Consider the following 12,892-nt stretch of genomic DNA (forward strand, 5'->3'; position numbering starts at 1 on the left):
ATACAGGCGATCTCAGCAATTTATCAAGAGCAAAAAGCACAGATTATTATTAATGGAAGTTTGACGACAGAGTTTAAAATTGAAAAAGGAACAAGACAGGGATGTCCGTTGTCCCCACTTTTATTTATTTTAACATTGGAAGTCTTGCTAAATACAATACGGGACTCAAAAATTTTGAAAGGCATAATGATAAGGCAAGAGGATTATAGAATAAAGGCATTTGCAGATGATCTGGTGGTTACCCTATCACAACCAATGGAATCAACAATCCTGATGAACGACATTATACAAGACTATGGTAGAGTTTCAGGTTTTAGAGTGAATTCAAAAAAGACTAAAATGATAGTCAAAAATATGACACAAGATCGTAAACATGAGCTTGAAAGGAGGGCAGGTTTTGAAATTGTACCTAAGGTAAAATATCTTGGAGTTCAGGTTGCAGAATCAAACATGAAATTGTTTCAAAATAACTATGAGGTGTTGTGGCGAGAGGTTCAGAAAGACATGGAGACTTGGAAAAAGCTGCAACTGTCTTTACTTGGAAGAATAGCAGCAGTTAAGATGAACATTTTGCCAAGATTTCTGTTTTTGTTTCAAATGATTCCGGTGCTTAAAAGTGATAAACAACTGAAAGTTTGGCAAACTGGACTTAATAAGTTTGTCTGGAACGACAAAAAGCCGAGAGTGAAATTGAAAATTATGCAAGATGTTCCAGAAAGAGGAGGCCTTAAACTTCCAAACCTACAGTTATATTATGATGCAGCAGCTTTAACTTTAACAAGTGATTGGTTTGGAAGTAAAAAGGCTGGAATATTGAATGCAGAAAGTTTTGATCTTGAATTTGGATGGCATGCTTACCTATTTTATGATGACAAAGTTGATAAAGTATTTAAAAGTCATATACTTAGAGACTCTTTGATGAGAGTTTGGAAGAAGCACCGACTCAAATGGGATTATAAAATACCGCTATGGCTGGATCTTGGTCATACCTTGTGGAATACAAATATAATGTCACTCGGGGGGGTTTTATACAAAGAGGTTCTTTTTACAGATGCGGGTAGATGGCAGCTGAAGACCTTGCAGACACTGTTGGACGAAGGGATTAATTTAACTTGGTTACAATATAATCAATTACAATTGAGATGGAAAGAGGACCAAAAAACTGGTATTATGTTGCATGAGGAAGAATTGGTTAGACATATAAGACAGAAAGGTCCAATGCATATTAAAAGGCTTTATAATGTTTTGCTAGAAAGGGATTCAGAAACGGAATTAGTTAAAGATTGTATGATTAAGTGGGCACAAAATTTTGAAGAACCAGTGATGTTGGAAACATGGGAAAAAATTTGGGTTCAGAATGTTAAATTTACACAGTCGCAGAATCTGAGGGAAAATTTTTATAAAATGTTTTATAGATGGCATTTAGATCCTAAAAAGCTGTCATGTATGTACCCTAATGTTCAGCCAAAATGTTGGAGATGCGAATGTTTGGATGCTACGTATTATCATGTTTGGTGGACCTGTAGGAAAGTTAAGGCTTTTTGGATAAAAATATGGTGGGTCATGCAGAATGTTTTGAAGAAAAAAATTCAATTTTCTCCACAATTGTTTTTATTGGGTATAGTTAAGGGTTTTACACGGGGTGAAATAAAATTAATATTGTATATGATAACAGCAGCAAGATTGTTGATAGGTAAATATTGGAAGAATGAAGCTTTGCCTACTATCGAGGAATGGACTTTGAAGATGGCCAGTTTTGCAGAGATGGCGAAGATTTCAGCATATTTAAAAGATTGTTCACAAGAGACTTATGAATGGGAATGGAAAAGGTGGATAGAATATGTTCAGAACAAATACCAAACTAGAAAGTACCAAATAGCTTTTATTTGAAAATAATGTATTAGAAATATCTTAATGTAAAGAGATAAAGAGGGAAAATAATATAGGGGGAGGGATGGGTTCAGGTATATATATCAGTATTATTAGTTATGAGTACATAATAGGGAAGTCTGGGGGGGAGGGTTAGGGAGGGTTAGGGAGGATGGGAAGTTTGGGGAGGGAGGTGGGGGGGTGAAAAAAGGGGTGAAAATGTAATTGTAAAACTTTTGCAATAAAAAAAAAATCATGTGGGCTTATTCTGAATAAACATGATTTTAAGGCAATTACAATGGAAGAAGTATTGAAAAATTATAAATATGAACTGAAGTACATAATATTTTAACATTAACTTTTTTATTTATTTAGGTGCTTTGCAACATTTAAGCAATGCTCTTATATTAGGTGCTACACTTTTTGGAATAGCTCTGTTTATTATTGCGTTAGCAGGATTTTATCTATACCTTAAAAGAAGGTAAGTTAATGGATTTATATAATTTCTTTCAAATATTTCAAACTGACTACAGGTAGTCTTCACTTACAACCACAATTGAGCCCAAATTTCTGTTAATAAGTGAGATAGTTGTTAGGTGAATTTTGCCCCACTTTTGCCACAGTTAAGTGAATGACTGCAGTTAAGTTAGTAACTGAATTGTTAAGTGAATCTAGCGTCCCCATTGACTTTGTTGTCAAAAGGTTGCAAAAGGTGATCTCATGACCCTGGGACACTGCAAATATAAATATGAACCAACTGTCAAACATCTGAATTTTGATTACGTGACCATGGGGATACTTGCAACAGTTGTAAGTGTGAGAATAGTCATAAGTCACCTTTCAATGATGTGACTTTGATCACTAAATGAACTATTGTAAATTGAGGACTACCTGTATAGTTATTAATACAGTATTGTTCAATTAATACCAGATTAATATACAACCTTATTTAATAACACGTGTATTGAGATTATTTGGACAAAGGAATATTTTTAGGATGAAATGTAATGAAAATTAGATAAAATTTGATCTGTTAAGAGCAGGGATCCCCAACCCCCAGGTCATGGCCCAGTACCGGGCCCTGAACCATTTGGAACTGTGCTATACCTGTCGCTTGCACAAAACCATCCCCTCTCCACCCCACCAGTCCACAAAGCCAGAAAGATTGGGGAACTCTATGTTAGAGAGTATTGATTCTCCAGATCAAAGAGTACTTCGTTTGAAAAAAACTTGCTTTGTAACCTTAAATGAAATGTGATTACATTTTACTTATGAATTCCATGCACAGTTTAACTCAAGTACTTTTTTCTTTTAACAAAATACATAATTTTAATTATTTATCTGGGAAAGTAGTAATACCTTTATTATGGTCCATTACTAGTACCTTGGAAGTTGAGAATCGATGTATCTTTTCTATCAGATTTGAAATTACATTGCAGAAGTATATTTTCAATCTTCCAGCCAACTCTAGTTAACATCTATTTAGATCTCTTGTTTGAATATTGCCGTTATTATTATTTTAAAAAATGATAACAATAACCTGTCATGCAGTATTCTCTCAATCTTTTATGTCATATAATGATAATTTTGAAAATAGTGTGTCTTCAGCCCAACTTCATCATTAAAACACACCTGTGTTGTTGTTTTTAAGGTAAAAAGCAGCATGGTTTTCTGATGATAATTTTTATTACTTGACAGACCAGAAGTTGCTGGGGTTCACCAGATCAATGCTGTATACTGCAGATTATGTGTGTTTGGGGAGGGGGGGGGAATGCACGTACCCTTGTGACCAACTCAATTTTACGACCTTGTTTGTAGTCATAAAGTGACCATCATGGTTGTTAAGTGAATGCCAGGATCATTACGTGAATCAATTGTTTGCATGGCCCAGTCTTGATAAAAACTAGAAGTAAAGGTCAATTTTTGGCAAAGACATTGTAAATACCCCTGGGAAGTCTGTCATAAGTGGTTGCTAAATGACTGGGGTAAGTTAAAGACTACCTGTGCTTCAAATTTATGCTGGAAGTGTAATCAGTAAGTGGAGTTATTTTACTATGTTTGGTAGATGTGAAAATAACTAGAAAGTTTTGGACCCAATTATGTATCTTAATCCAGGAAATTTTTAAGAGTAATATAAAATTGAACCCAGAGGCTTTTCTTTTGAGACTGATCAATAATCAACGTGAAAAAAGTCATGGAGCTTTGTTTTTATACACGATAACCACAGTGCAAAGGTGAAAAATTTGACATTGCCCGCAATGGAAGAATGGATGGTAAAGATGATGGAACTTTTTGAGGTGGCCAAACTGACAGCTTTGATAGAGAAAAGACATCCAAGTTTAATACTGATGCAAATTCCATACACTTTTTGTCTATAAGGATCTACTTTATATTTTTTTCTTCATGTTTTCTTTTTTTCTACACTTTTGATTTTATCTTTTTTTTTGTTCTTGTAAATTTTTATCTTTATTTTTAAAGTTTTTAATAAAGTTATGAGAAAAAAGAAAATAATTTAGTTTAAATTTCAGCAAACCATAATTCTAGAATTGTTTCTTAATTATATTGTTATCACATGGCATTCATTTTTATTACTATTTTTCTAATTTTAAGGAATATACATGTAATTTTATATTCATTTCTAAATAAATATTGTTTGTGTAAATTGTGCAAGTTTATATACAAAAATGCTTTCATCCTAATATGATCAGCAAATCAAAGAAATCATTAGCGATTTTATATAGTTTTTATTACAAAATTTAGTACAAAAATGTTTAGTTTTTGTATGTAATCTATTTTTATATATTTCAGACAAGTTTTAAAATTTTTCAATACTGTTCTGAAAGATGGAAAATCCTCTCCCAAGTCTAAATCTACTGATGCCCAAGGTTATGCCCCTATTTCTGTTTCACAGAATTTTCATTTTGTACAATCAAAGGTAAGTTACAGTACTTTTATAGTTATAAAAAATGAACTCTTAATATATGTGGCTTCTCTCTTAAGATTCACAATATTCTGAGGCTAATTAAAACCCTAAATATGCTTGTATAAATTCACTATGGGAGTTCTTCATTTGGGTGATAAAAATGAATACTGAATACTATCTAAGCTGAAAATTGACATGTGCAATATATAATTTTTGAAATCTCAATGAGCGAATCCCAATAGAACGAATTGGAATTGGATAGAATATTGTACCAGATACATAGGATAGCCAGTACAATGCAACTATATTCTAGAAATTTGGAATAAAGCCAGATGTTAGTAATAATTCATATTTAGCCTATAAGTATGTATAAAGCCAAAACACATCTACATTGATGATAATAATGGAACCATGACAGAATCTGACTGATATATATATATATTCTTTTTTGAATACAGATTTTTTCCAATTTATATTTAATAATTTTTTAAAAAAAATATAGTTCCTTTAAATGCAATTATAATAATGGAAAAAGACATACTAAACTGTTGATTGTATATGTTATATTTAAAAAAACACTTCTCCCTCCAAAGTGATAAAAATTAATATTTTAAGTCCAGTAGTAATTGATACATCAAAATTAGTTTTAAGAATCTGATATTTCTTTAGTTTCTTCAGTGCCTGATCAATAAAATTTGAATGTTCCTAACATAACACTAAAGACTCTCGGATACCACGCAACTCTGTTGTGAAAGCAATTTTATACTGTGATGATAGGCTATATGATTTATTCTCTATATTCTAAATGCAGCACAGCCCATTTAGTATCAAATATACTTTTGATTTATGAAATACAGATAGTCCTTGACTTACAACCATTTGTTTAATAACTATTTGAAGTTACAATGGCACTGGAAAAAATGATTTATGACTGTTTTTCACATTTATGACCATTGCAGCATCCCCATGGTCACATGATCAAAGTTCAGATCCTTGGCAACTGGCATGTATTTGTGACAGTTGCAGTGTCCTGAGATCAGCAGATCAACTTTTGCAACCTTCTGACAAGCAAAAGTTAATGGGGAAGCCAAATCCATTTAACAACCATGTTACTAACTTAACAACTGCAGTTACTCACTTAATAAGTGTGATAAGAAAGATCATAAAATGGGACAAAACTCACTTAACAACTGTCTTACATAGCAATGGAAATTTTGGGTTCAGTTGTGGTTGTAAGTTGATGACTATATCAATTAAATATTTTATGTCTTTTAAGCATTATAATAAAATACTTGTTAATCTTCAACATATATTAATATTTGATAATTTAATTCAGGATAAGGTATACCTAATAACAGAAGTATTAGAAAGATTCTTAATATATTTTGTTTAACATAAAATGGATGCTTTGATTATCTTTTTTATATTTGATAGGACTCAAAAAAGAAACAGACAGCAATGGCAGCAGGTATCAACAGTTTCTAAGAATGCAATCTATAAAGAATATATTGCTGTGAGACTTTTGTAAAGTAAAGTAAATATGTTAAATGCAATTACAGAAGTTTAGATAAAGGAAATATATATTTTCAATATCTTGTTTCCCCCAAAATAAGACATCCTCTGATAATAAGCCCAGATGGGCTTTTGAGCACATGGCAATAAGGCAAAGTGCTTATTTCAGGGTTCAAAAAAATATATGACATGGTCTTATTTTCGGGGAAACATGGTACATAGTAATTAAATTTTAAAAGTCAATGACAGAATATAACTAAATAGCTTAAATTTATAACACTGTTGAAAAGCAGTACTTCTGACAAATCCTCAAGGTTCCAGCTATCACATTGCCCCCAGAGTCACGTGATTGTGAACTGGGCACTCAGTAATGGGTCTGGATTCTCTTGTTTAACAAACTGGTGATTCACTTAATGTTAGCAACATGCAATTGCCATTGCTAACTGATGTGGCATTACATGATGTGCTTTATAACTGCATTGTTTAGTGATGGAAATTCCAGTCCAATGGCTGTCATTACCTGTATAACCATTCCTCATTATTGGACATGGTGATTAAAATTCTGGTAATTGAAATTCAGGAATGTGGGAAAATATTGTTGAAGTAAGGATATGTCCCTTTAACTTTATTGAGATATGTTACAAGTATCTTATCTTCGGTTATATTTAAATCTGATTGTCTTAACTGGTATCAGATTTTCTTAATACATTAGAAAGAGCAGATGTATAAAATGTGATAGATCCATATCTAGCATTTGAAAAATAAAGGTCTCCAAGACAGATAACATATAGCACATCACCAAACTAAAATTTGATCATACTGTGCAGACTTTTCCTGGAGGATTTGAACTGTACAGGCAAAACATTGTGACACTGTTGATCATCTGTTTAGTTTGTCATGATATTAAAATAAAATTTGAGGCAACTTCTAGTTCATGCAAAGATATCCGCATGAAGAACCATTAAATGTATTTTAAGAGATTAGGGTTAGAAATCTAAAATTTCTATCAACTATTATTTAACATTGTAATATCAGGGCCATACTTTCAGGCTGATTGTTAGTCCAAAGTGTTGGCAGGCCTTGCTAAAACTGTCCATAAGTTGTTGAAGGTCTTCAACAGAGTGAGAAGTGACGGCAGCATCATCAGCGAAGAGGAAATCCCGTAAGCATTTCAGCTGGACTTTAGACTTTCCTCTCAATCTAGAGAGATTAAAGAGTTTTCCATCTGATCTGGTCCGGAGGTAAATACCCTCTGTTGCAGTTCCAAAAGCATGTTTCAGCATGACAGCAAAAAAGATCCCGAATAAAGTTGGTGCGAGGACACAGCCCTGCTTCACTCCACTTCGAATATCAAAGGAATCTGAAGTTAATCCATCAAAAACTACAGTGCCCTTCATTTCCTCATGAAAGGACCTGATGATGTTGAGGAGCTGAGGTGGACATCCAATCTTGGGGAGAATTTTATAAAGGCCATCCCTGATAACCAAGTCAAAAGCTTTTGTAAGATCTATGAAGGCTACGAAAAGTGGCTGTCTTTGTTCCCTGCATTCTCCTGCAACCGTCTAAGGGAAAATACCATGTCAGTAGTGGACCTGTTGGCTCAAAATCCACACTATGATTCTGAATAGACTCTCTCTGCAAGCACCTGGAGCCTCTTCAGTACAACACGGGCAAGCAGCTTCCCTACAACACTAAGAAGAGAGATGCAAAGCTGGAGTGTCCTCTCCAGAGCACAAGGCCTGGATAGATAAATATGGAGGATAGACTGTTACCCAAGCAGCAGATCCCCCCTCTCCACGACGCTGAAATAGTCCAATGGAACAGCAAAGCCGATACGATTAGTTCCAGCTGCGTCGCAGGAGTTACCAGAACATGATTGTACAGTCATGAACTGCTTCCGGGACTCCGGCTCCGGATTTTGCCTCGAGGTTGATTCCTGAAGCCTTTTCCAGTAGTAGATATAGCCACAAGGCAGTGGAGGTTTGTAATCAGAGTTTCCCTTCTCCTAGAAGATGGTTCTGCCGTTTTATCTGCCGTTGGGGCATAAAGCCCTCTTCTGCCTTCAAAACAGTTGACCATCTTCTCCTGTAACCCTGGGTAGGGGCCCTTTCGAGGTGCTACTAGCCAGGCCAACTGGACCAAGGTTGTTTTTTTTTAGAGGTATTACTCCTCTAGCACTCCTCCTCGCTCCAGGACTCTTCTCCAGGTTTTGCCTCGAGGTTGACTCCTGAGGACTTTCCCATAGATGGGTATAGCCACAAGGCAGTGGAGGTTTGAAAAAAAAAACAAGTCATTGGTCAGGACGTGGATTCACCTCCCTGTATTACAATCTCTGCACAAGACTGGAGATCGTACATGACTTTGTGTACCAGGGCTCAACTATCTCTGACACACTGTCTTTAAATACTGAGCTGAATAAATGTATTGATAAAGTGGCCACCATGTTTTCCAGACTTACAAGGGGAGTATGGCTTAATTAGAAGCTGACGGAACATACAAAGATCCAGGTCTATAGAGCCTGCGTCCTGAGCACACTCTTGTATTGCAGTGAGTCTTGGACCCTCTACGCACGGCAGGAGAGAAAGTTGAACACCTTTCATATATGCTGTCTCCGACGAATTCTTGGCATCACCTGGCAGGACAAAGTTCCAAACAGCGCAGTCTTGGAACGTGCTGGAATTTCTAGCATGTATAAACGATTGAAACAGCAACGTCTATGCTGGCTGGGGCATGTTGTGAGAATGGCTGATGGTCGGATTCCGAAAGATCTCCTTTATGGAGAATTAGTGCAGGAAAAGTGCCTCAGAGGGAGACCACAGCTGCGATATAAGGATATCTGCAAGAGGGACCTAAAGGCCCTGGGAATGGACATTAACAACTGGGAAACCTTGACCTCTGATCGTTCAGCTTGGAGGCTAAAGCCTTCTCCAATTCGAAGAGACACTTGTTCAGCAGGCTGAGGCAAAGAGGCAGTCCTGGAACCAGCGAAATCTGGGGGCTGGGCAGGGGACAGAATGTATCTGCCCTCAGTGTGGAAGGGATTGCCACTCTCAAATTGGCCTTTTTAGTCATACTAGATGCTGTTTTAGGACCTCTTTCCAGAGCACAATACCATAGTCTCTTGAGACTGAAGGATGCCAATGATCAGGGCCATAGTAAGTTTCTTACTGCTAGGCCTATGATCAGTTTGTCATGATTCTCATAACTTGTTCTCTGTGCTAATTTTAGAGATAAAATTACAGAAATAAATGAAGCTCAAAAGGAGTCCATGAGAAACTGAAAGACTGAGAACCCTGCATCTAAATTATGACATTTGAGAGCTATTTTTGTGGCCTCTAGCACTATTTAAATTTGGTTGGCAATGAACTGCCAAATTATAATAGCAAAATTCTTTGCTACGTTTCATTGGGAAAGAGATACACGTACTAATTCACCAACAAGATTGATGTACTATTAATATTTAAAATAATCTCTTCATTCTCCATCCCCTTTGATGATACCATGTCATTGCCATTTTCTGCCATTGAAAAAAATTACTAAAATTAAGGCTCTCAGGGTTCAAAGAGATTATCTACCCCTATTCTAAATAACAATCCTTGTCCCCATTATCCTATCGTAGAAGTTTATTTAAAAAGCAGCAGATTGATACTAGAAGATAATGTAACATATCCAAAATAATTTGTCCTGTGTCTGAGTTAGAGTTTTTATTTTTTATTGTTATTAGAGACAAAATAACATATAGAGGAATTTTGGAATAAGTGATAGATATCAAGTAGTATTCAAATTACTTTTACTACCGGTATTATTGAAAATAAGTTCATTTTAAGCACATATTTTAATGAACAATATTAACTGTTTCATTACAGATGTAGAAGCCCATGCCAAAGATCATGGTGCTGTGAAAGAAATATATGATAGCTCTGATACAGAAGGAAGTTCAAAAAAGTCGCACAGAGGTTTGAGTGTAAGATCCAGAGCATATGTGTTTCCATCTCGGTCCAGTGGAAGTGTACAATCTTTCTATGATGATATTTGTGATATTTGCTCAGCGCAATTTTCTTTATCAGATGAATTTACTGTAGAAAAACCATGTTCAAATCTGCCCAGCACTACTACCAAACCAAAAGAAACTGTTTCTGTTGCATGTCAAACAAACCATTCTTTGAAAGATGATCAAAACTATAATATTAATACCGATATGTCACCACAGCTCAAGAAACCAACTATTTCAAGATCAAAATCTGAAAATGATATCGTAAAGGCTTCCTCCAGTAATACATCACGTCCAGTAGAATTATTGACTCATGTTTCTGAAGTACAAAATCCATGATCCGTATGTTTATATCACATTGAAAAATTCGAATTAACCTTAAATGCTGATGATTATATTTTTTTCATAAAACAACAAAGTTCTTAACTGAATACAGTCACATTAAGAATAGCACACAAAGTTCGGTGATGGAGTCTTGTTCCAGCTTTATAGGAAGTTCTCCATTCTTGATGCTCCATTTTAAGATTATGGTACCTCTGGTATTTTTAATCTGGGATATTTTGACCACAAAATGTTTTGTAGACTCACAACAGTCATGCAACAACATAGCATCCATAAAACTTGTAGAATGTATTATAAATGGACTAAGAATTATACTGTTAGAAGACCTATCCGGGATTTATTACATCAAGACATGCCCTCTCTGCAGGTTGTTCAAATGATTTCAAACTCCTCAAAGCATTCATGCATTCAATGTAGGTTCCTGTAGGGATTTTGCACATTCAGTTACATTTATGCTCGCTTTTATGTGTGCAAGGATGCTGAGGCTTTTTGGGAGTGTTATTGTGATAAAACTGACTAATTCCTAATCAGAACTAGAAATTACCCAAATTGTTCAAACCCATCTGGGTGAATTCATGATATGAATCAATGGCATTCGAGATTTTGTTCCTGTGGATCATTGGCTCTTGTGGTAGCATCAAGAGTGAAACCTGGCATCAATAAACAACGTTTTATTAATAAATATTGTATTGTGGCCTAAGAGAACATAGGTTTTGATAATTTTTACTGTCACAATGAAAAACTATTTATTTATTTTATTTTTGAATTTGTATACCGCCCTTCTCCCTGAGGACTCAGGGCGGTGAACAGCCAAGTAAAAACATCAAATACAAATATTAAAATACAGTTAAAATATACATATATAAATTTGGCCCCATTAATTAAAAACAATAAACAAAACACTTAAAAACACTTAAAAAATTAGGTGGAAATTAGGTGGAAAAATTGTGATATTATTCATGGGATTGAGACAGTCTTGCCATTATATACTTTTTCATCAAAAACAAATATTTCATTTGTGATACAGTGTCATGCAGTTTGGTTGTATTGACCTAGTTGCAAAGTTCACTAGCATATAGTGAAATTATTAAATAAAGTAGAAAATTTTTCTTCTTTTAAAAGGGAAATTGAAGTTCCAACTTGCTGGGGAATTCAAGTCTTTGCATAGCTTGACAATGGATGTATGGTAAGGCATTGATCTGAAAAGATAATTCTGGAATCTACGTATGTGTAATACGACAAAATCATAACAGCCATTTTCACAATGGATTAGGAAGCCTTATAAATAAAGCCCCAAAATGATTTATTTTCTTGTTTATTGGCAAAAAAGAATGCTGAGCTACACTGCTAAGCAGGATGGAGAACAAGATGCTTTCTTCCTTTTGTAGTTTATTGAGTTTCTATGGCAAGGGTGTAAGAAAGATGAGGCATTTCCATTCCCCACCACCAGTTTTTAGTTTCTTGTTAAAGTTGGTGGGTATAACTTAGGGGTGGGTTCTATTTACCTTTACTACCGGTTTGCAACGGGGCCATGTGAGCACGCTCACTTCGCTTGCTCGCACTTCTGCACATACGCACAAGCTTCCTGATGGGGTCAGTAGGCGGAGCCTCCCATTGGTCCGAACCGGGGACAACCCACCACTGGTATAACTAATATACATGTTTTGATGATAAACGCTTGTAAATAAAATACAAGAAAAAGCCAAAGGCCAGGATTTTAAAGCAACCTGCCTATCAGACCTTGTAGAAAAAAATACCTAAACAGGTAGGTTGCTCTGTAAGATGCTGTTTCTCCATGAATCTGGTTCACTGCATGAGATGTCCTGTGAGTGTATTAAAATACCAGCCCATGTGGAAGCAAAGCATCCTGCAGAGTGACCTACCTGTTGGACCATGTTTTTCTGCATAGGTCTGGCAAGCAGATTGCTGTACAGAGATCTCAGGCTATCTTACTAGCAGTACAATTGCTAGAAATCACAAAATTTACCAGACCAAAGTACAGCAACCTGCTTGTCAGACAAAGATAATTAGAGCAATACTATAAGTTTCTCATAGCTAAACCTATCACTCTAGCCAACTATCACAACTTACCACCTCCCTGAGCTCAGGTCAGAACTGCAACTGGTAGATATTTATTCCACCAGCAGTGAAATTCACTAATCACTACACATCCCAGATGACTGAGGCGTTAAAGTCCATACATACTGTGACAACTTTAAATCACACAATCTTAACTAAATGGAAAGTAGTTGGAA

The 12,892-nt window shown here is 35.4% G+C and overlaps 1 protein-coding gene across 2 annotated transcripts in view; it reads left to right on the forward strand.

Moving 5' to 3' along the window:
- The window catches only part of C3H1orf185 (chromosome 3 C1orf185 homolog), a 30,197-nt gene extending 18,860 nt beyond the window's left edge, over window positions 1–11,337 (forward strand). For both annotated transcript variants that reach the window (XM_087891054.1, XM_087891055.1), the window contains 4 exons: window positions 2,245–2,350; window positions 4,678–4,804; window positions 6,227–6,260; window positions 10,171–11,337. In XM_087891054.1, coding sequence (XP_087747180.1) covers window positions 2,245–2,350; window positions 4,678–4,804; window positions 6,227–6,260; window positions 10,171–10,634 — 731 coding nt within the window. In that variant the 3' untranslated portion in view covers window positions 10,635–11,337. The remainder of the gene's footprint in view (window positions 1–2,244; window positions 2,351–4,677; window positions 4,805–6,226; window positions 6,261–10,170) is intronic.
- The last annotated feature ends 1,555 nt before the right edge of the window (window positions 11,338–12,892 follow it).

Source organism: Pantherophis guttatus, chromosome 3 (assembly GCF_059756535.1).
Source record: "Pantherophis guttatus breed Tessera chromosome 3, ASM5975653v1, whole genome shotgun sequence".
NCBI lineage: Eukaryota > Metazoa > Chordata > Lepidosauria > Squamata > Colubridae > Pantherophis > Pantherophis guttatus.